At 41.0% G+C, this 25,337-nt stretch overlaps 1 protein-coding gene across 2 annotated transcripts; it reads right to left on the bottom strand.

The window, feature by feature from the left end:
• Positions 1-768: 768 nt before the first annotated feature.
• On the bottom strand, positions 769-25,022 carry LOC138787063 (carcinoembryonic antigen-related cell adhesion molecule 5-like). 2 transcript variants are annotated; one of them, XR_011362288.1, is made up of 18 exons: positions 24,943-25,022; positions 22,862-22,897; positions 19,920-20,204; positions 18,291-18,578; positions 17,914-18,204; positions 16,681-16,977; positions 15,040-15,333; positions 14,151-14,432; positions 12,305-12,598; positions 10,804-11,070; positions 9,555-9,845; positions 8,173-8,277; positions 7,393-7,420; positions 6,671-6,718; positions 4,095-4,174; positions 3,099-3,288; positions 2,773-2,813; positions 1,112-1,137 (listed from the first exon to the last, which is right to left on the bottom strand). XR_011362288.1 is itself a non-coding variant. In XM_069964188.1 (17 exons), exons 1-17 carry the CDS (start codon positions 24,968-24,970, stop codon positions 1,042-1,044), a joined length of 3,051 nt encoding a protein of 1,016 aa, XP_069820289.1. In that variant the 5' UTR covers positions 24,971-25,022; the 3' UTR covers positions 769-1,041. The 2 variants fall into 2 exon arrangements, 1 of the variants encoding a protein (XP_069820289.1); XM_069964188.1 differs by lacking the exon at positions 3,099-3,288 and having other exon boundaries at positions 769-1,137.
• Between the last annotated feature and the right edge of the window lie 315 nt (positions 25,023-25,337).

The following is a 25,337-nucleotide window of genomic DNA, read 5'->3' as shown; positions in this document are numbered from 1 at the left end:
GCAGAAGGCAGAGCTGCAGAGACCAGGGAAGGCCTGAGGACACAAGGGAACGTGGTAAGGTAAGTTAATACTTTATTACATGTAGCGATTCGTGCCCGATGATTCTAGCTCTAGATCTAAAGTACCGATCAGCCGATGATCATTTCATCGCCTAATCGTTCTCTCTATTACAAGGAGCGAAAATCGTCCTGATTTGGCTGATTATTGCTCTGTGTAATAGGGCCCTCAGTTTAGTGCCCCACCGCCACCGCTCACACCTCGGCATTCAGAACTTTACGTGCACAATGAACTGAAGGTAACTGTACGACACCTGATGAGAATAGTGCACGGATCTAATCCTTATTAATGATATGCAGGTATGACAGTCAGTGGCCTCAGCAACTCCACTGCCCAGAGAGCAGCTCCATCTCTAATCACTCCATGTCAGATCCCGCAGCAGCTCAGCTTTCCTATAGTAACAAGCCCTGCTAAAGAGAAACCTGAGCTGGGATTGCTTGCTGTGGGCTAATGACACCATTTTTGTTTTATTCAGATTCTGTGTGAGACAGGACCTGTCTGGTTTGTCCATAACAACCAATTAGAGCTCAGCTTTAATTTCCAAAAATGCTCTGGTAAAATGAAAGCTGAGCTGGGATTGGTTATCTCTACAGAATTTTTTTTATCTCTAGATTTAGTTTATTCCTCCCTAGTGTCTCCATTTTTGTTGTTGCGTTGTTAGAAAGCAGCCTCTAGATAGTTAGGTAACCAATAAATCACTGTGGCACGATATACAGTACACTTGCAATTTATTTTATTGTTATGATAGCTGAGAAGCGTCATAAGAAAATTCTGCACATGGTGTCATTTAACCTAATGGCATCCCTGACTATGGATTTTATTAACATAAAGTCATGCAATGGCCGACATTTTTCTTTAGTTTATATAGTACACTGTACTCTCTTATTGGCTAAATATAGTAAATATAATATATAATCATCTTATAGAACATATTAAAGTCTATCATAGACACATATAAATCATATAAATCATATTCATCCCCTCCTATAGGGTTGAGGAATTCCAGGCAGACTCTCCATCAGATAAAGCTTCACGGTGAAATGTAGAGAAGTTCATAGCTTTGTCTAGAGCATCGGTCTCCTGTGAAGAATAAAAGAAATACAGCGGTACCTCAGTTCTCAAACTCCAAGCTCAGACAATTCAGTTCTCAAACAGTATTTTCAGGGAAATTTTTTTTTAGACACTAAGGATGGCAGAAAAGGTTTTTAAGGGCGGACAACCTAGATGTAATGTGCGTACATATGCAATTAGATCCAAACAATATAGAAACAGCAGCAAAACTAAAACACGCAACATCACAGATTTGGGAACTGGGTGGTAATTAGAGAAACAAACTCTTACATGTAGAAGCGGAGAGCATTTTTAGATTGAACACACATGTTAGTTCATGTGTATGAACTTGATACTTTACGTCAAATTTGACATGTGTAGTACTTGGAATACATCGCCTGTCATGTGACATGGTTCACGCATGTGACCATGTGTCAGTGAATGCACAGGGGAAGCATGATAAGTAGAAGGTTTTTTTTTTAAGTTTACCTGTCGTTATAACTTCGGAACTATTGAAACCAAAAGTACATGTGATAGAAAACAAGTTTGCAATTTTACATTCACTATTTTTTTTCTAGTTATCATGGAAAACACGGCACTTCCTGTTTTCTTTGAGAAAAAAAGAGTCAGAAAACAGGAAGTCCCCTGTTTCCCAGGTCATCTGAGCACTCACAGAAAAGGCAGTCATGTGACTGATGGAAACATTGAGTTGTGACTAGAGATGAGCGAACCTCGAGCATGCTTGAGTCCAGCCGAACCCGAACTTTCGGCATTTGATTATTGGTGGCTGCTGAAGTTGGATAAAGCCCTAAGGCTATGTGGAAAACATGGATAAAGTAATTCATCCATGTTTTCCAGACAACCTTAGAGCTTTATCCAAGTTCAGCAGCCCCCGCTAATCAAATGCCGATCATTCGGGTTCGGATGGACTCGAACCCGAACCCGGTTCGCTCATCTCTAGTTGTGACTCTCTGTACTGGCTGAAATTCCTGTGTTTGGGCTTGGTTCACACATAGAATTTTGCTCAGTATTTTGGTCCCTTATACTGCAACCAAAACCAGGAGTGTATTGAAAACATCCATAGGCTATGTTCACACACTGTTGAAATTTAGTGCATGGGCATCATTTTTATGACAAATAATGGCTGTTATTTCATAACAACGACCGATGTTTTAAAATATTGCCGTGGTTGTCCGCGGCCGTTTAGGGCCGCCCATGGCAAGTAGGCAGGGAAAGTGGGTGGGTCTAGCTTTAGGGCCCACTGTCTTGTACTGTCTCCTGCCTCTCAGTTTTCTGACATGTGGCTTTTGTGTTACACAATCTCCCATGTGGAATAAACATTTTTAATCCTTATGGAATAAAGGACTGCTTTTATAGATTATTTCCCTTAGAGTGCTGGAAGAATTTTCCTCGATTTACCACTTAGCATCTCATTAAACATGTAGTCTCAGTAAAGAGACAGGCAAATATTTACAATGTATATATTCTATCTTTATCCTTATCTTGACAAACATAGCTTATAAAGTTCACCCCTGTCAAACTGCTCTGAAAAAATGAATTTTCCACCATGCTTGGTTGTTATGGACAACATAAAAAGTTTTGCTGGCAGACAGTTTTGAAAAATGAGGCCAAATAAAGCTATTAGCAAAGCAAGATTCTCATTACCTTTTGAATGGCGACTGATAGACATGAAGGGTTTCTTGAAACTATGAAAATAAATACATAAAAGCAGTGATAGTAAATGTACAATAATACATGTAATTAAGGCAAAGAATTGTTCCAGAAAGACAAAAAGAACACATTTACAGATGAAATTAAAGAGGTTGTCTATGATTCTATTTTATATTTTTAACATAACATTTAAAGTGTACCTGTCGTTATAACATTCAAAATCTAAATCAACAGTAGATGTGAAATAAAGCAAGTTTGCCATATACATTTATTACTTTTTTTTTTGCTGTTATCATGCTGTAACACAAAGCTGAACTTACCAGAAATCCAGGTCCAGTCTGCTGAAGGCAGATTTTCTGACTTGTGCTGGTTGAAAAAACACAGACTAAACACAGGAATTCCGCCCAGTACAGAGAGTCACGGCTCAATGTGTCCATCAATCACATGACTGTCTTCTCTCTGTGAGCGCTCAGATCGCCTTGGATACACAGGACTTCCTGTTTTCTCACTCTGTGAGAAAAAAAAGAGTCAGAAAACAGGAAGTCCTGTGTTTTCCATAATAACAAAAAAAAAAAAGAATGTAAATTGCAAATTGTTTTATATCGCATCTACTTTGGTTTTTATTTTGAAAGTTATAACAACAGGTACACTTTAAATTTGTTCCGTTTTAAAAAAAAACTTTGTATTCATTTGATCCACTCTCAAAATGTTCACATTATTTTTTTCCGTGCTGGTGGCCACACACTATCAACATCCCTGCTCCAACACTAAGATCCTCTTTTTCAGAGATGGTAGACTGGTTTCTCCACTGAATAAGACCTGGCACTAGACCTGGCTTCTTCTCACCAGCACTGGACATATTATGTGTTTATTCTGACAATGGAATCAAGAGCACAATAGATGGTTCTATAATTCGTGTATAACAGCAATAGCATAGGCTGTTTTTGCAATATATAAATAACCAGGGACAAGTAATAGCCAGCTAAAAAAAAAACACAAAAACATAATAATGTTACATGATGTAGTGTTGGCACAAATGCTTGTATGGGCAGATGGACTATTATTTAAAGTGATACTGTCACCCTTCTTACTCTCGCTTTATTTCATTGGATAAGAGTATCAACTAGGTTTATAAATATGTGCCGCTTTAGGGGGGTGCAGCAGTAAGGGGGTGACCGTATCACTTTAAGAAATGGCACTTAAATCTAGAGAAGGGCAGTTTGTCTACAAAAACAATGTAGCTGTAGATGCTGGTACATTGTATTATATTACAGTTGGTCCTTTTTAGAAGAATTTTCATAAAGATATCCACAAACCTGTTTTGTAGTGATCTTCTCCAGACAAATCCAATACTTCTTGGTTTGTCTCCTCAATGTTTTTCATTGACTTTAAAGGGCTAAATTATAAAACATAGAAAAGAAATGGCTAGTGAATATATATATATATATATATATACACACACCTTCTAAACAAAAAGGTTTAAATATGGGGGTTTAAATGGGTATTCAACTACCTTAGATACTTATGTCGTATACGTGGGACATAACATATTCTGCATGGCTGGGCATGTCTCTGTTCTCCTCTGTGGGAGTCAATGACAGATCTGAGCACATGCAGGGCCCCACTCAAGTCCTACTCCACCTAGATGCAGCTGCTAATAGCCACTTCACTGGACAGGATGGGAGTTGGGGATCATCATTCTGGAAGTAGGCATTGGTCCCAGAGGTGAAATATATATGTCATAAATGTCTATGATGAGAGTACTCCTGTAAGTCTACCAAATAGAACCATTGTTAGGTTACAAACCCACTTGCCGGATCTGCAGCGAGTCTCCTTGCTGCGTTTTTGCAGCGAGACTCGCTGCAGATCCCGGCCCTATACTTTCAATAGCAGAGAAACTCGCAGCAGGGATGTACATCCCTGCTGCGATTTTGTCTGCAGCCCGCCCCATTAACCCCCCGGCCGCCGGACATTATACATTACCGGGTCCCCGTTCCTGCTTGCTTCGGGGCTCCCGGTGTCTTCACGGCCCGCCCGGCCAATCAGTGCGCTGCGGCGGGGCAGCGCACTGATTGGCCGGGCGGAACGTGCTGGGAGCCGCCGAAGCAAGCAGGAGCGGGGACCTGGTAATGTATATCCTGCCCGCCCCCCTGCAGCCCCGATCGCCCTGCAGCCCCCGGCCGCACGATCACCCCCAGCCCCCGGCCGCACGATCGCCTGCAGCCCCACAGCCCCCGGCCGCACGATCGCCCGCAGCTCCGCAGCCCCCGGCCGCATGATCGCCCGCAGCCCCCGGCTGCACGATCGCCCGCTGGGGGTGATCATGCGGCCAGGGGCTGCTATGCTGGGGGCGATCGTGAGGTCGGGGGCTGCAGGGCTGGGGGCGATCGTGCGGCCGGGGGCTGCGGGCGATGGTGCGGTCGGGGGCTGCGGGGCTGGGGGCATCGTGCGGCCGGGGGCTGGGGGCGATATACATTACCTGATCCCGGCTCCTGCTTGCTTCAGCGGCTCCCGGCACGTTCCGCCCGGCCAATCAGTGCGCTGCCCCGCCGCAGCGCACTGATTGGCCGGGCGGGCCGTGAAGACACCGGGAGCCCCGAAGCAAGCAGGAACGGGGACCCGGTAATGTATAATGTCCGGCGGCCGGGGGGTTAATGGGGCGGGCTGCAGACAAAATCGCAGCAGGGATGTACATCCCTGCTGCGAGTTTCTCTGCTATTGAAAGTATAGGGCCGGGATCTGCAGCGAGTCTCCCTGCAAAAACGCAGCAAGGAGACTCGCTGCAGATCCGGCAAGTGGGTTTGTAACCTTAAAGAGGTTTTCCAAGATAAAACAAACTTCCCCTATCCACAGGATAGGGGACAAGTAAGAGGTCCCGGCAGTCCAACCTCCCCTGCATTCTTTAAATTGGGCCCCACTTCCTTTATTTTTAATATAGCCGCATGAATGACATGTTACCCACAGTTCTATTCATTCTCTATGGAGCTGCTAGAAAAAGCTGAGTTCTGTACTCGGCTTTCTCCGGCAGCTCCATAGAAAGTGAATGTAGCACGCCGGAGAGAGTTGGGTGCAGCACTTATACATGTGCCGTACTTGCAGCTGTATTTAAAATAAGGAGCTGGGGACCGATCTGGATATTGTAGGGGGTAGGGAGGTCAGACCCCCATGATCTCTAACTTGTCCCCTGTGGATAGGGGACAAGTTAGTTTTATGTTGGAAAACGCTATTACTTCATGGTTCTTTATTGTGGCTTATAGAGAAAATCCCTGAGCAGTTGATCAACTCTTTGACATATTAACAAGGATTGTCTTGATGAGAACCTGCTTTAAGCATGATACAAAACTAATGGTTTTAAAAGGCAGGACGTGGACCTTTGATTTTTACTGCAGAGGTTATATGTTCCTGTTTACACAACATAACTTTCCATGTCTTCAGTTGCCTTTTTTAAATTGCATCATACCTTTTCCCTGGCTTCTCCATTGTTTATTTCAGGGTGGTCGTGAAACTACGGCCGTTGTTTAATTTTGCTTCCTAGCATGTTTTTAAGCGGGCTGAAACAGGTCATTTACTTTAAATACTGCGCCCAGCCCGAGAAACCACTCAAAATTTTTTTTACATCAAAATCAAGTTTTATTTGGCAGATATAAGTTTTACGTCTGCAGCCGCATTGAAATTCACGGCCGTTGTTGGAGCATTACCGGCCGAAAAAAATTGACATGTTTATTTTTCACGGGGCCGTAGAAACAACGGCCGTAGTTCCATCGCATTGCAGGTATATTGGTGAACCTCAAAACAACGGCCGCTATTTTGCGCCGCGGAATACGGCCGTTGTTTTACGTAGTGTGGACATAGCCTTATACTAGAATAATAAGAATATTATTAAAGGACTTACTGTGGGGAATGAGGCTTTTTTGGAGATGGATTTTCTTTCCAGTACCAACTGAAGGAAAAAAGGAATTGCTTAGGTTCTAAATGCGCAAGTTACAAGGCAGAACTGTATCACTGCAGTCACTGACTGGCTGAGCAGGCTATGTCCCACCCTTTCCCGTTGAGTCATGACATACCAAGAAAGGGAGAGAACATGACATCTCTCAGGGTCTGGGAGCCTGGTGATGCAAGGGCACGGGGACCAGTAGGTATAGGTTCTTTATTATGTTACTCGCATTCCCTTTCCGCCCTGTAATTATGCATTTTGCCGGACAGTTTTGGTTAAATGTCCGACATGGGCGATCCATTTGTGCTGATAGCAGGCGGGAGTCGCCATGTGGAGAGCAGAGTCCCCAGCCCCCTCTGTAACCCCTTAACGGCAAATTGTCATGTGGGTACACCATTTTAACAGGGATAAATATATCTAGCTGTATGCTCAATAAAGACGACACCCCACACCGGTCAAAACGTGGCTTCCTTTTTGTACTTAGATATGTCATTATTCATTAAAGCCTCGGAACATAATCTTCTACTATGGATGCTATTGGACTTTGCTTTTGGACTATACCCAGTTGTCAATGTACTCACTAATTTCTAGTAGGAATAACAGAGGAAACGCACAACACAGAGATCTGATAGAGGAAAGGACCTTAATTTTATAGGGTGTTTAATAGCATTCTTACATACCTTAAACGAAAACGATTATGTCTGTTATCTAGAATGAACAATAACATCATTATTGCCATTTTTGCTTTTAGAGACATAATAATAAAATACATTGTATAACATTATTTGCATAGGTTCTATAGAAAAGTTTATTCAAACTTTTTGTGAATGCAACTGGCACAGCTGTAAGCCCTGTATGCCTAGATCGTCAAATTTCCATAAGTGGGAGTACAGAGAATTCTAGTGATGAAGGCCACCAAGGAAGTATGACAACTAAGAAGTCCAGTCCAGTGATGGTGCTCCGGGAGAACCACAATGCCTCTGTTCACTTACCCTGCTTTGGAATCAACTGAGGCCAATCGCTGAGGCTGCACTGGGTTTAGAACGTCATGATCAGGGAGGAGAGTACATCATCATGGTACGTAAACAGTGGCACCAGTGCTGGACTGGTCGAGGTAAGCTTTGCGGGAATAGAGGCGGGTAAGTTCATCACATCTAGTAATTAAAATTCAGCCCATCACCTTTCACTTGCTCATATTTCTTGCTTGCAACTCATGCCTGGCCCGGTACCCGTGAATAGAACTCCGCTGTTCCCGGAAAGCGGGCTGTGGTTCAAAAGAAGGACTGTGGCACCGCCTTCCGTTCTATACATGGGTAATACTTAAAGTGAATGTACCTGATGCTACATTCGCTTTAAGTAAGTATCTTGTGGATAAGGACAAGTAAGTTTTAATCGGAGAAACCCTTTAATGTATGAGGAATAAACAAAGAAAATATCTTTAATATTCCTAATATACTTACATTTTTTACTCTTCATATAGAACCAAAGTGCCAGAGTCAGGCAGAGAATAAGAGATACTGCCCCAATAATACCAGCTATCACTGGAGGGGTCATCACAGAAGCTTCTGAAATACACAAAAAAGCTAATATATAAACGAAAGCGTAAAAGCTAGGGCAGGTAAAAAGCATTGTTACACTAGTTTTACAATCCTACATAAAGAAACAGTCCTATGAAATTGGTGATAGAGGGAAAAGTGATTGTAGTAATGGAGACGGGGACAGATGTAAGAGCATTCTTTTAGCACTGCGGTACATGGTGCTGTATAAAAGGGCAATATCTAAAAATGTACATCCTAAAGAAACCCAAGTTTTTACTGTATCTTATAATGTTTTGACTGGCTATTCTGCCCTTTTAGTATTTACTTTCTTAGGCCACGTTCAGATGCTGTGAGACAGCGGCCGTTCTGTGACACAGCCCTGTTACAGAATGGCTGCTGTCTGTGAAGTTCACCTCAGCCTGTACTGCATTACCGGCCGGATGAACATCACTTCTTTTGAATTGGAATATGGGCACATTCGGGTGTGCCCGCTCTCCAATTAGCCATTGCAGACAATGTAAAGTGCGGCCGGAGCCATACCTTACATTGTCTGCACAGTCACTTTCATGCGGCTGCTATTCAATAAATAGGCAGCACAAAATTGACATGTAAGTTTTCTGTGCAGCCACATGGAATCTCGGACAGAGTGTATACAGTGTGTAAACACTCTGGCCAGGATTCCATAGGAAACAATGTGAATTTGCCCCTTTCAATAAATAACATCCAGTGTTGAAATCTGCAACAATGGCCATTATTTATTGAAAATTTACAGCAGGTGAACGAGGCCTTAAAATAGATATATGTTTAACCAAGGCAGATTTAAATTAATTTATTGTGGATTTACTTACCACATCTGCTGGAAGTTTGTTCCAAGCATCTACTACTCCAAGTAATATTTTTCTATGTTGCTTCTAATCTTTCCCTCAAATAACCACTCACTGTATCCTCTTGTTCTTGAGTTCAGTTTTAAAAATTAAAATCACTTCTCTCTTGAACCTTATTTAGTCCTTTGACATATGTAAAGATTTCGATCATGTCCCCCCTTTCTCTTCTTTTCTTTAGACTATACAGAATTATGTCTCTCCTGATATATTATATCTACTAGAATCCAGATTTCACCTATCACAACTAGCACAGACCTTTTACTTATTAGGGTTCATTGGATAGACAGAGAGGTCATTGGCTTGAAAATTATTTCACAACTCTGGTAATGTTTTCCCTCTGCCCTAAAAGTCATCACCCAGCAAACATAAGATCCAGAGGGAACAGCTTCATGTGTTTTACGTGGCAAATAGGAAACATACCCATAAGTTGTATGGAAAGTGTTTGGCTCCTTTTAGACCGAATCTTTCTACCTCTCAGTTCCTGGTCATATTCACAGATATAGGAAATATGACTGATAGGTCCTACGTCCGACTCAAACAAAGCTGAAAAATCTGTCAAGTTGGTCACATCATTTTCTTCAGTTGTACTAAAATAGTAAAAGGTTCGGAGCAGATCATCATCCGGGGCAGAACAGTTTAATGTTAACTTGAATCCATTCTCTACTTTTACAACAGGACCTCCCAGTGTGAGTGTCGGAGCTGGAAATGGGTCTAAGTGGGAAAAAATGTGTGATGATTAGTAAAGTGTATCTCTTACAGCATAAATAAAAGGCGACAGATTCTAGTTGTTTCTTTTTGTATTTCAAAATCTCCTATTTCCCTTTATATCATATAAACCTTCATTTTATCAGGATTGCTGGTGTACAGGAAATATACAGATAAAGGCGTAACTAGAATTTATGGTGCCTTATAGCAAAAAACAGTAAGGGACCCATAAATCCTAGTGTCTAGGGGGTAGTTTATGTAAGAGCAACCCCCCGGCAGGCGTCTCTTACATTAACAACCCCCCCTATGGGCAGTCAGAGAGGTTCTTACATTAACAACCAACCCCCGCGAGTGGCTTTTACCCCCCTCCCCCCCAACGGTGCTCAGAGTGCCTCCCAGGCTCTCAAAGTGTAATATCACCCCCCCACCCCCCAATTTTCAGAAACCATCCCTTTCTCCCAGGACAGCTTTCACAGATAACCTTTCCCACCCTCAGACAGTGCTCAGAAAGCCCTGAGAGAGCCACTATGAGCGCTGTCCTGGGGTGGGCAGGGTGGGGTAAAAGGGTGGTCTGTGAGAGCCGTCCTGGGAGAAAGAAATGGTCTCTGAGCGTCAGGCCCCATAGCAACTGCGTGGCCTGCCTCCATGGTAGCTATGTCACTGTATACAGACAGCTATGTTGACTATCTATGGTGAGTGTCAAAGTTATTAGAAAGTTGTATCAGAAAATGCTGACACTTATTTTCAAAACCAGAAGTGGATCTAACAGACAGAAGTTCTTCTAATGTTTTTCCCATTTCTTTTTAATCCACTCTTGAGTATGACTTAAAAAGTAAAGGGAAAAATGTCACAAAATCAGTGTGTGGCACCAGTTTTCGGGTATGTCTGGGCACACAAGAAACACACAAGAAACATTTATATGATCAGCAATCTTATTTCACAAAACTGATGTCAGGAAACTCACCAGTTACATATATATTAACAGTCTGGCTTCTGGATGACTCCACCTGACGCCCCTTGTTACTATAGCTGTATGTACAAGCATAGTTTCCATTGTGGTCGAGCTGTAAGCTTTCAATTTGATGAGAGAAATCACTCTTCAGCAGGTGGCTGTCTTTATATATATAATGTCTTGCATTAACAAAGCCACTGCATGTTATAACAAGGCTTTGTCCTACTACGTAAACGTCCAGATCTGGAGTCAGCTTAAGAACAGGAGGTACTGGGGGTTCTAAAATAATTAAAGGAAAATTAACCATTATAACTTGTATACCGCACCATATGGAGGCATGCTACAGTAGGACATGTGTGTCTATGGCTTTATACTGCAGGGCCACAGCGTAGGCACACTTCATCGTAATGTGGGACACATTTATTTTTTTAATTTCACCATGTAAATAGTTGTAATATTTTTGTATTTTTTTAGATTTTGGGATGTTTCATTTTAGTGATTGTTTTAGCTGTTTATTTAGGTGTAATGTAACAGCCAAAGATCTATAAATATAAGATCATATTTTCTTCGCTTTCACTGACTTACCCTCTTATCCTTTTCTCCTTTCTAACCCTCATTTATGGTTCTATATGATTTGTTCATATTTAAGTGTCAAAAAAGTTATTGCTACAGCAAATGTGCTCCTGAGAACTAGCTGAAGTTACTGCTCTAAATATTGGAAAATTGTGGAAATTTAAAACATGCTGTATGGTTGCTTAAAGCAAATGTACCACTAGGTACATCGCTATGGGCTTTTTAAAGACCAGCGACGGCACTGGAATGCCGGTGGTGCAGTCCTTATTTTGAATCACCACCCGTTTCTCGCGCATGGTGCAATCTATTGCCAAGCACCGGACCGGCATGAAGTATTGGGGGCGGGACCACCGTCCCCCAGTATGACAGAACTCCCTCCCCTCTGTGACGCAACTCCATTAAAATCAATGGAGCCATGTCACAGAGGGAAGGGGAGATCATCACACTGGAGGCTGGCGGGTCCATCCCAGTGGTTGGGCATAGACTGGCAACAGGGAAGTGGTTCAAAAAAAGAAGTGTGCCACCGGCATTCCAGTGCCGTCGCTGGTCTGTTAATGTAATAAGCCCATAGCAATGTACCTAGTGGTACATTTGCTTCAAACAACTGTATAGAAGCATTACTGTCAATTATAAAAACTGTGGACATGTTGGCAGACATGTCTAACATTTAGATCAGACGGCTATTGTCTATGGATCAGTCGGCTGTCTGCAGAATGAAGGGTGCTGTCTTGCAGGAAGGCCAGCTATAACTCATTATTACAGCAGGTCTCAGGACTGAGACCCAGTGCGATCTCAACTTTTGGCAAATCTGGGCAGGATGTCAAAAGTTCATATTATTATCAGTAATGCTTTAAATACACATGTAAGATATATAGAAAAGCAAAAAACAAAGGTTTGCTTGCAATATTCCTACAATGAACAGTTGTTGAAGTATACATACCCTCTACAGTGATGGGAGTAGAGAGACTTACACTGGAAGAAATGTTTCTCCCTGAAGTAGTAAGCCAGTACTGACACTTATATTGCCCTGTATTCCCCAGAGATAAATTTGATATTTGGTACGAGGACGTTGTCTTGATTGCCTCAGATTTATGAATTTCTTGGCTGTCTTTGAAGTATAGTATGGAGATGGCTGTAGAGACTTCAGGAATAGAACATGTGAGGCTGACATTTTCCCCCTTAAAATAAACTGATTGCTTAGGGGTCAGAATAATGGACGGAGCCTGGGGGATATCTGTAAATCAGAAACGGGAAATCATGGGTATAAATTGCAACACTTTTCTTGGACAATTTGTTAGCTTATGAGTCATGCAAAAAAAAAAAAGATAAATCAAAAGTTCTTTTTGGTGACAGGTACTTTGTGTACCAGACATAGCCCATAGACGGGCATGGCACAATTTTTGGAAAAAACAGACATATTTACTCTTGCTAATAGAAAAAAAAAACAGCTTGAAACTCCTGGGCACTGGGAGAAGAGCTTACCTTGGCCCACCACCTATCCAGAGCTGATAAGGTTCTTCCATATATGATTACAACACTTTACATAGATTTGATAAAAAATATAGAAGTACTCTTATTTGGGAAGATAACATCACTGATAGGCCCTGTTCACACTATATTTTTTCTGGCCATTATTGGACACTTAAAATAATGACCGTTGTTTTGAGTATCAAATAACGAATATTGTTTAACATACTCTGGCGTCCGTCATTACAATAATGGCTGTTGCTACATTATTCTGCTTCAGGCCCTTTTGGGTGTGGTTCTTTTTTGAAGGTCAATTGAATTTACTAGTAAGGCCATGTTCACATGGTTTTACGAGAGCGGAGGGTCTCTGAAAAGATCATCCCGGCTGGTACTGCAGTACTGGCCAGATGATCTTTCCTGCAGCAGGGTTCTGATACGGGTGCATCCGTGTGTGCCCGCATCAGAACTCTCCACTGCACACTATGAAGCGTACAGCCGCAGCCGCTCGCTCCATAGTGTGCACTGACATCGTTTTCTATGGCTGCTATTCACTGAATAGCGGCTGCAGAAAATTGACATGTCAGTTCTTTGCGGCGCCGCAAGGGATACCGGCCGGAGCGTACACTATGTGTATACATACCCATACAAAGCAATGTATGTTCTCGTACAAAGTACGGCCGTTGCTGCCGATTGTAACAATGGCTGTACTTTTACGAAAACATGCATTGTGTGAACGTAGCCTAAAGATGGTGACAGGATAGTGAAAAAAAAATTGTGTAAACAAATAAAAATAACGTTCGTTGTTCGCAAAATAACGGCCGTATATAAATGGCATGAACATAAATTGGATGGCTGCCGTGAACAATGGCTGTTATTCAATACACTATGGGGGAGATTTATCAAACTGGCGTAAAGTAGAATTGGCTTAGTTGCCCCTAGCAACCAATCAGATTCCGCTTTTCATTCCTCACAGATTCTTTGGAAAATGAAAGGTGGAATCTGATTGGTTGCTAGGGGCAACTGAGCCAACCCTACTTTACACCAGTTTGAAAAATCTCACCCTATTGGGTGTATTGGGCGGCATTCGATTGACTTTAATGCAGATGATTATAATGGATGTTATTTAAAATTTATTTAGTGGCCGCCTTTTCTCTCGCTCTCTTTTTTTTTTTTTTTATAAATAGTTTGAACATAGCCATGTAGTGATGCATAATCACTGTCTGCTATTTCTACTGTTAACACTAATTTATAATCCTCCATTTACCAAAAAGACATTGTACAAGGAAAAAAAACATTAAATGTTGTGTGGAAATACATACCAACTACTGAGATGGAGATAGAATGACTCATTTTAGACAATAATTGTCTTCCATGGCGTATACACATATAGCCACACGAATAGCTTCCTTTCATTTCTTGGGATAAAGTAGGTATGGAATATACATTCTCCAAAGATTTATGAAGTTCCGTGCCATCTTTAAAATATCGAATGTGAACCAGCTCAGTGCCAGTAGGTGGCAAACATTTGATAGAAATAGACTCTCCACTTGTATACACAGGCATCATGGGACTCAGATCAATGGATGGGGACTGGGGGATTTCTATGGGAAAAAAAAAAATCTAAACTTCACCTCATGATTCATGAAAAATACATTTTTGTGTGTTCTATACCATGTGAAGGTTCTTAGTATTTCAAGGGGTTATCCAGTTGAAATTTTTTTCTTTCAAGTCTACTGGTTTCAGAAAGCCATACAGACTTGTAACTTACTTTTATTCAGTTAAACTCAACTCTTCCCATACTTATCAGCTGCTGTATGTCCTGCAGGAAATGGTGTTTTCTTTTCAGTCTGACACACTGTTCTCTGCTGCCACCTCTGTCCAAGTCAGGAACTGTCCAGAGCAGTTGCAAATTCTCATTAAAAACTTCTCCTGCTCTGGACAGTTCCTGTCTCGGACAGAGATGGCAGCAGAGAGCACTGTGTCAGACTGAAAATAAAACAACACTTCCTGCAGGACATACTGCCGCTGATAAGTATGGGAAGACTTGAGATTTCTAAATAGAAGTAAATTACAAATCTATATAATTTTCCGAAACCAGTTGATTTGAAAGAAAAATATTTTTGCTGGAGTACCCCTTTAACTTGTTAGTATGCAGTCCTACACTGTGCAAAGAAAAATCACTTTCAGATACTTTAAATATTCCCATACCTTCAACAGTTATAGAATGAGGTGAACTTCTGTAAGAAGAAATATTTCTTCCAGAATAACTACGCCAGTACTGGCACGTGTAGTGTCCTGTACTCTCCAGAGATAAATTACGCAGTTCAAATGTAGACATTGTCTTGGATGTCTTTGGTTTGTGGATTTCTTGGTCCTCCTTGAAGTACTGAATGCTGATGGCTTTAGACCCCTCAGGAAGAGAACATGTGACATCTATAGTTTCCCCTTTTAGATAAACAGGTTGCTTTGGTATAAGAGTAATAGATGGTGCCTGGGGGATATCTGTGAATCAGACACATGACATGTTATCTCAAGACATCAAACAGATTTTGTATATTAGGCTTCTAAATAGGGAAGAACCAAAACTGACCGAATTTCTGATGAGATATAATTTACTACCACTAAGGCTATTATTGGATACTGCAATAAAACTGGTATGAAATGCAGACATATTTTAAATCTAATAATCTGTACATTATACATTATGAAAAAAACTTGTCTTGCAAGATGGCTGCCCCGATAGTAATGTATAAAATATTACAGAAAATCCGAAAATAGAAACATGTTTCAGTTTCTGTCTCTAATCGGTAAAAAGAAACCAAGGTGATAAAACAAAAAAAAAGCCCTTTAAATCTAACATGGTGAGTACAATAATATTATAAACAGAGAGCTACCTAGCATTTTAGTGAAAGTTTATAGCGCCCAGTGTTGGGGTGCCGTTGCAAAATGTTTAGCCCCTATGAATATCTGCATCACCATTTCACTGCGGGCCACTTCCAGGAGAGATCCTGTGCTGCTCCAGGTGTCTGGGCAAAGAGCAGAGGAGAAGGAGGACCCAGTGTCAGCACTGCAGTGGAAGGGAGGTAAGTATGATTTTTTTTATTTTCTATTCTGGTGGGGAGCTCTCTATCGGGGACTTATCTACCTATAGGGGGCTTCTATTTAGTAACAGTGTGGTGGTATTATATAGTCACTGCAGAGGTAATATGTTAGGAGTCTGCACACAATAATGAGCCTGCTACCCCCAGTACTATGCCATGCTGGTCCTCCTAATAGTTTTCCTGTTGCTGCCAGGACTGTACCTCCTGCTTTCCTCCTGCTTTCCTGCATTCTGCTGCAAGTTGCACATGCTCAACACTTTAGGGGAAACATTTATGAAGGTCCCGTCTGAGGCATATACCAGGAAGAAGGCGCAGATTCATACCTTTTCCCTGGCGTACATCTGCTGTATGCCCTGCTTGCAGATGGGTGGGCAGGGGGAGCTCGAGGGGGTTGCTTGGCGGGGAGGAGGCCTAAATCATGTTTCAAATCTGCACCTGCTGGAAGATTTGGTACACCAGAACAAGGTTCAGGCGCCTGGATGGCTGGATTTACTAAGAGGCGAATTCACCCGGGAAAACGGGGACAGGGCCTAATATAACACTGACACACAAGTACCCCGGTCTTCATAAATCCCCCTCTTGTGTTGTGCCCAGAAAGAAGTGACTCAACAGTCCATCAGTGCCACTCCCATATCCCTTTCCTTCAAGGAGGAGGGCAGCGATCAGCGATCAGGGAGATTGCACACTGTATTATACAATTGTATCTGAGTACTGAGGATGCAGATGAAAAAATAAATGCAAGACTTACCTATAAAAGTTACTTGCACACTCTTTGAATGGGCTGATAATTCTCTCCCGTATTTTGACATCAAGTATTCACAAGTATATTCTCCACTGAGCTGTTTAGTAGGGTTAGGTACTTGATAAATACATTTACTTTTACATGATTTTTGTGTGTCTATATTTTGTCCAGATCTGTAAAACTTGACAGATTTCAGATCACCTTTAAGGTTATCAGGAACAGAGCATATGGCAGAGACCACCTCCCCTGTGATATAGACTGGCTGGAGGGGCTCTAGTGTAATTGATGGAACCAGAGGTTGTTCTATTTAAGAGACACATAATTGAATGCATGGTTATAATTGAATGCACTGAATTAAATCTATTACAATAATGCGAATGCTGTTGATAAAACAAGTACATTTAATAATATGATATATACGGATTTCATTCTTTTCTACACTATATTGTCAATACTAAAGAAGAGGCAGTGACACCTTTTCATGAGTTTTTGAATTCTATGGACACATTTGAAAACCAATTTTTTTTAATTCTTACTGTGTTGATATTATGGTACAAAAAGCACTTTCTCCAAAGCTATGTATTAAAATTTGCTTAGTACCTTTCCTACAGCCTCTACATGTTCTATATGAGCTCTAGTTACTTTCCATACCCGTATAGAGCCTACATGATTCTTTCCTGCAGACTGCCTTGTATATGTTCTTCTATCTCTCTGCAGCCTGTGTGAGCTGCCCTTCCGGTTTCTCTTTCCCCTGTCTACCATTTGAGTTGGTATGTAACACTCCTCTACTGCGATCTGTAGGAGAGCAGAAAGTCTATCTGATATATATCTTATCTGTGAGGAGCAGCTAAATGATAGGAAATGTTTAATGAAGACTATTTAAAAAGTTGCTTAATTTTTCATTTAAGAATTTTTTTTATATATATATATATATATATATATATATATATATATATATGTTGCTGTAATAGTAAAGTTCCACCACTTAGATCTTCTACATGGGTGGAGGAATTATTTATACAATCAGGCAGGCTAGCCAATATGAATTGGTGTGTACCTATCAGAATAAGGTTTTACATGATCTAAAATGTTTATTTAATATGTAAACATAGGACATCCCCTTTAATAAAGGCTATTTAAAGTTGCTGAATTGTTTGTTTTAGATGGTCTGGAGCAATTAATAAATGGTTTTAAAGGTGATTAGGGGACAAGCAAAACTGATATTATATTATATAGTACCTGTTGTGATGATTGTAATTTCATTGCTGGAATCTGAAGCAATGGATCTACCACTTATTTCTGCTACGTACTGGCAGGTAAATTTTGCAGTTGCAGTAGCATTCAGTGTAACCATAGCACATGTGTTACTTAGTTGGATATTTGTCATAGGAAGCAGTTCTCCATTTCTGTAAAACCAAACCTCTTTAACCGTCAAACTCTGGGGAAAGGAGCATGTAAGGGTGAAAGCTTCCTCCTCGATGTACACCGAGTGTTCTGACTTCAAAGCCAAGTCAGGAGCCTGTGGTACATCTATAATGAAATTTTTTGGATTATTTACAAATAAATTGCATTTAGAACACCCATAGACTTTATACTGTTAGAATGAAAGAACTTACTTGTTACTTTGACTATTACTTGCTCACTGGGAGTTGAGCCAATTCTCCGTCCATTCTTTTCTACCCAATATTTACAATGATATTTGCCTGGAGCATCTTTGCCCTGCATAGAAATCTCATATTTTTGGTTTAGTGAGTCTTCTTCATGGATTTTCTTTTCCTCTCTGTAAATCTGGACTCCTTTTGCTGCTGTGCCCTCAGGAGGTACACATGTCAGATCCATAGATTCCTTAGTAGTGTATACAGAGAAGGAAGGTACCAGCATAATGGAGGGAGGCAATGGTGTGTCTATGGCAGATACATTGGATACAAGATGTATGTTCATATTAAGATATATGGCTCATTTTACTAAATCTAGCTTTTGTAAATTATAATATACCATCTTACACATGTCACTTCTATCCTATGTCTCATTCTTTCTATGCTCATGCTGACTACATTTTTTTCAGAGTAAATCTGAGTTCTTCCTTGAACTGTCCTCTCACTTCTCTTCCAACTCGCTCTTTCATCCCTTGGTGTTACCAGCTTGACCCTCTCCAGGATCTTCTCTTACCTCTCCAACTACACTTTTAGTGTTGCCTACTATTTTCATCGCCCCCTCTTCTTTTCTCCATCTATACTTTTGGCCTAGAATACATCATAGAATCCCACGGCTTTAAATCAGATTTACCACTCTGGTCTGGATGTCAACTCTATCGGCTATATCTTTCTTTTTCTCCTCCCACTTTCTAAAACTTAACCTGGACAAAACTGAAGTAATCATCTTTCCCCCATCTTGTTCTACCCCACTGACCAACAAATTTATTTTAAATTGTTGACCATGACATACGAGGCCATCCACAACCGGGCCCCTTCTTATGTCTCTCTTTTTTTTTTTTTTTTATTTTAATTATTTATTTAGACAGATGTTAAGCAGAAACATCAGGAACAGCTCCATTTACAGACATACATATGTGCCGATATAACAATAGGACATGCAAAACAGTATGTGACATCGTAGAATCTTTTCTAATAATCCAACAATAGCATCGAAATGATAAAAAGCCCCAACATTTCTATTCAACAATCAGGATCTCTCTTGTTTGATAACCCTTATGGCTTGTACAGCACTCTGGAATCAAAAGCACTTTAAATAAATAAATTAATAATAAAAACAATAATATTAAAGAGACTCTGTCAGTGGGTTTAAGGGTAGCATGTATGCATGTATCACATTGTTCTGTGCAGCTGATTTAGAAATATCTTCCTGCATAACACGGACAATAAGTAGTCCTCTCCATTATGTGCATAAGCCCAGTAGTCCTGGATATTCATGAGAAACAGAAAACTCCGCCCACTAGCTGCTGATTGGCAGTTATCTATCCATGCTGTGTATAGGCAGTCAGCTGTTAATCAGTAGTTCAAGGGTGGGGGGAGGAGTTTGGCAAGAATCCTATTCTCCTGCATATTAGGAGAATGGCTGACCAGAATGATGTAAGTAATACACTGATCTGTTTAACATTTCTGTCACAAGTTTATGTCGCCCTCATTTAAGTTGGAATAAACCTAGCGACAGATTTCCTTTAATAAATGATAATAATAACACAACTAATAGTGTACACACTGGCACAATTGTCACTACCAACCCACCTGCAAATTGGAAAGTGATTGGATCGCTCATATTGGATTGCACATAAGTTCCATTTTCTAGTGCTTTGTATGCACACTTGTATGGGCCACTCTCTTGCTGTGTTGCTATTTTAAACATATAGCTAGCACAGTTTTTGTCTTGTTCTATGGAGTGAATTACCGAATCTTCTTTATAAAACTGAAATATTAGGTGGATCAAAGGAAACTGTGAGCAGCATACAAGGGTTATATCATCGCCTGCCACATAAATGGACAGGTTTTGGATTGTCTGGAGATAAGGAACACCTGCAAAAACATGGAATATAATATTAGTTGTCACAGCAGCCACATGGACCATAAGAAAATAGTGTAGACTCACTGGTTAAAGGGGTAGTCTGGCCAGGACCCATTTTTTCAGAATGTCTGGGGAAGTGGTGGATGAATCAAATAATGTCCGCTTACCTCCCTGGCTCCTGTGCTGCCGCCTGCATTCCACTGATCCAGTCCCTGGTGTCTGGCCGCTTCCTGGTATTAAGACAGGAGTTGGGATGTGATAAGGCAGGCCCGCTCACATCATGCCTGCCACATCACATCTTTGCAATACCAGAAAGCCACAGGGGACCGAATGCAGGTGGTAGCACTGGAGCCAGAGAAGTGTTTTTTTTCCACCCACTTCTTCCCTGGGCATTCTGAAACAAAGGGTCCTGTTCAGACGACACCTTTAAGTGTGGAGTGCATGCTCTCTGACCTGTGCAGAGGTTATTCTGCAGTGAGAGTGAAAAGGTGAGCTGATACTATCGACCATTATCGGTGGTAAATCCTTGTTATCTACCTCCAGTTCAATAATCCACTTCAACAGCAGTGAGCATCAATGACAATATGCAGCTGATCCTATAGTTTTGTTGAAACACGAGCCACTGGTGCTACCCATGTTTAGGGTCCCCTTCCCCCACAGCAAACATACACGGAGCACTTGACAAGTTTAGTGTGGATGGTGTGAGTCTATCTGCAGTCCAGATTTCTATTCTTCCTATTTCTTTGTATGACGCATCATGATTCTGGAGACGCTGCTAAAAGAGAGGCAATATGCCCATCATGGCAGGTGTGATGTTTCAAAAAACTCAGCCATGTCTGATGACTAAGAGTTAGCAAACCCGAAATGCATCAGATTGGCGTCCTTGGTGCATATAGAATGTGATTTTATGTTACTGGATGTGAAATTCTTTATTTCTGCTAATTTCCGTTTATGGTCTTTTTGGAAATACCATAATTTCATCAATCCTTACAACATTTAAAGGGTATGATTATGGATTTGTATATATTTTCCAAGAAGAGCACATTTGATTGCATGTACATTACTTTAAGCTTTTTGAAATGAATATTCACACTTATAAATGGAAACATTTTGAAACATGGATGAGATCATTTTAGTGACCACCAGACTTCCTGTAAGTCAAAGTGGTGAAACAACGACTTTCGTCAGACCTAGGAAAGACGCCCTTTAGTGTTCTGTTTATTCTGAAAGAGTATGTTCACACTGTTAATAATAACCAAGGCCAGATGAAATAATTTGTCTGCGCCTGACTTTTGTTTTTTTGCAGGGGCAGATGGAACAGATGAGACTTTTACAAAATAAAGCCACTTTTTTTTTAACCATATTCACTTTAAAAAAAACAACAACTTTAACTTGTTTTATAATCATTTTCACTAGGAGACTTTATAAGAGTGCCCTTAAACTTGTTTTTTTGTGGCTATTTTCTGGCCTCCCAAAAAAATGCAAATCCGCTGCATGGTGTTTTTTTTTCATGTGTTTGCATTTTTTTCTGGCTTTTTTTGACTTTATGTGTGAATGATCTTTTTTTGAGGTTTAGGCATTTTTGTGTCCACCAAGATGGCTGAACTTTCTGCCGTGACATGACAGTTGCTGGACTAAAAGGGTACATGGGAAGCTACATTTTTCTTTAAAGCGGCACTATCAGCAGGTTCACTGGCCTGAACTTGAGCCATCCGCTATTTACCTTTGGAATCCTGGGCTGTCCTTCTTATTCCGGTCAGGGCTGGTATAGTGGTGTGTTCGGCTAATTGCTAATTTGCTAATTAGAGTGCTCGGGGCATTTGGAGCGTTCCCCATGCTCCTGAAGCACCTGCTCGTCCCGCCTAGCCTTCCCAAGCCCGGCTCACCCACTATGCATATTCATATATGCATAGCTAGGCCGCTTGTTACCGCGCATGTGCAGGAAGCAGACAGTAACAAGCGGCCTAGCTATGCATATATGAATATGCATAATGGGCGGACAGGGAGGGGGCAGGCTAGGCGGGATGAGCGGGTGCTCCAGGAGCAGGGGGAAAGCCCCAAATGCTCAGAGCACGCTAAAAAGCATATTAGCAATTATCCAAAAACACCCCTATAACAGGCCCGACCGGAATAAGAAGGAAAGCCCGGGATTCCAAAGGTAAATAGCGGCTAGCTCATATCAGCAGAACCACTGTCAGTGAACCAGTGAACCACTGGCCCGAACCTGCTGATAGTGTCACTTTAAAAACATGGTTATTCCTTAGGTTATGTCCATGTACCGTTGAAATGACGGCCATTTTTAATGCACAGCCATTATTTAACATCAAATAATTGCTAGTATTTGAAAACAATGGCTATGGTTTTAAAATAGCGTCCATTATTTGACATTAAATGACGGCCGTCCAATGAAATCGGACGTCACTTCCATGGTGTGTGAACATAGCCTTACAGTGATCAACAAGTATAACATTACTTATCTACATACAAATATATAATAACTTCTGACTTATGTTGGCCAGGATATGTCTTTCAACATTGTAAAAAAAGATAATTTTTTAGGGTTAGTAAGAGATTGTATAGACTAAATGTACTGGGAATGTGTCCTTAGATAGAAACTGAAGTATATCTTTAGCATAGTACAGTTAAGTAAGATTTACAACTCTTGTACCTGATATTAAGACGATTTGTACTAGAAGGAACAGCCCTAGAAGAAATAAAAAAAATCTCATATTAGGGAAAAGCAGGACACAGGCATAGCAGAAGTAAGGCACACGTCCAAGATATACGGTCTGCGAGTGAACTGTATGTTACGGAACTCCTGCCTGACCTCTAATGGAACTCTCGGCATCATGATTTATTTTGATACCAGGAGCTCCAAAACAGCTTAACTTCCTTGCTGCTTAACTGACACAGCTGAGTCAATACTGTAGCACAAAACTCCTGGCATCATAATAAGTCATGATGCTGAGAGTTCCATTAGAGGTAAAGAGTTTTTTTGACATACAGTTCGCTTGCAGACCGTATATCATGGATGTGGGCATGCCACCTAAATATTATAACTATCTGGATCTAGTCCTGGAAAGCTGGGAGACGTTTTCCAAGACTGGGTCCAGTTTTTCCCACCACCTGGAGAGGAGCGGCACAGAGCGGCAGTGAGTTATAAGGCAGCCAAATGATGAGTACATTGCACAGATAACAAAGAGCTTCACTTCTTTATTACTGTAAATTCTCTTATCTCTATTTATAACAACTCGACAATAGAAATCTGCAATGGAAAGTACAAATATCTCTGCAATGGGCCCCTTTTACACGGAGGTTAATAAACCCAGCAGACGGTCCTGCAGGAATGAGATACTGAGGCTATGTTCATACATGGTATTTTGGTCAACATTTGTAGCCAAAACCAGGAGTGGAACCAACATAGGAAAATTATATTGGAAAGATTAACATCTTTTGTTTGTTTTTGACTCCTGATCTGGTTAAAAATACTGAACACAATACAATGTGTGAAGCCAGCCTTATGATCTACAGAATAAAGAAATGTCATCTCTTACAGCCTGCTGTAATATGTAAAACTGTGGATAGCAGATGTTTTGTGTGTGCTTACAGTAATGTATAGTCCCAATGCCTGAGCCCACCCTTTTTTTTTATATATATATTCTGTTAGAAAATACTGTTCATTTGTATGAAACCGGCCTTAGGGGGAACCCTACTAGGACCAGCATTTCACAAGCCCACTGGCATCATATTCACCTGATTTATTAAGAGGTGCATGCCCAGAGCTGGTATATATGGTCAGTACAGTACAGTAAAGTTTCAAGTACAGTAAAGTTTCAGAGCTCACAGCATCATAATACATGATGATGCTGGGAGTTCTAAGGTCCGATCCGTAGCATACAATGCACAGACCGCATCTACGGAACATGTGAATGTAGCCTACTGCACCTAATGCACAAATTTGTCACAACTTCTTTTGGTCAAAAACTCTGCAGGCAGATGTTAGCTGGGAGTCAGCGGAATAAAATGAAAAGTGGTACCTTGAGGTTTTTTATATGGTGTTTTTCAATTGTGTTCGCAGTTTTTTTTAAACACCACAGGGCCTTTTCCCCCTTAGTTTTTTAATACATATCTTGGGATATCACATGACTTGTACTGGAAGAAAAAAAACTTTGCAGGGGATAAAACACCAGAGATATAGTGATTTACATTAAAGTGGGAAAACACCAGAAAAACTTCCAGAATAAACACAAAAAAAGCAGAAAAAACTGATGGCAGTATTTGGGGTTTTTCTATTGAGCTTTTTCAGCCCCCAATAGGCTGTGTCTCGGAAAGCCTTAGGGTGGGTTTTCATTGAGAAATCCACACTGGGAAGTTCAGGCAGATTCCATCGCTCATCCCTGCTCGCGGCCGCACGCATCTCTGCCTGTGCCATAGACTCAATTCTATACACAGGCAGATTCCGCTACTTGCCAATCGTCAATTTTTTCGGCGAATGGTGGAATTTGCCCGCCCATAGAATTAAGTCTATGGGACAGGCGGAGTTGCGCACGCCCGCGAGCAGGGACGAGCATTGAAATCCGCCGGAACTTTCCTGCACGGATTCCTTCCGTTAGAAACCCAACCTTAGAAAGCAAACATTTACATTTCATCTCCTTAGGGTTAGATCTTATGAAAACCCTACTGTCAGAGCTTCCACTATACCGCGCTAAAACACTAAAAACTATAGAAAGAAATATAAAAAAGACTTACCAAATCTTATCATCTTGGTCATTATCATAAATTTTAAACAATAGAAGAGACTAAAGAGAAGTGGACAGTATGAATACAGATAGTAATGCAGAATGTGAGAGTCATCGTCGGTAAGAAACAGTTTCTGTATAGTTGTATATGTGACAGGAAACCCGTGTGGTGAGGGTGCTAAGACTATGAAATGTTCAAACTACATGAATTTGTTTGCCGTTTGTTACCTGAACAAAATTTTGAAAGAATACATTAGATTTCAGAAACAGTTGATTTATCTAATACATGTAGGTTGGTTGTACATGATGTGGCTACCGCATATTGTAGCCCTGTGCTGTTTCTTATTTTCATCTGTGCTTTAGCCGTAGTTGCCATGAATTTTGAGCAGTTTTTGATAAAATCAT

The sequence above is a fragment of the Dendropsophus ebraccatus genome, chromosome 3 (assembly GCF_027789765.1).
Source record: "Dendropsophus ebraccatus isolate aDenEbr1 chromosome 3, aDenEbr1.pat, whole genome shotgun sequence".
Lineage (NCBI taxonomy): Eukaryota > Metazoa > Chordata > Amphibia > Anura > Hylidae > Dendropsophus > Dendropsophus ebraccatus.
Note: the sequence above shows the minus strand (reverse complement) of the source record. Positions and strands in the feature narration are given on the sequence as shown.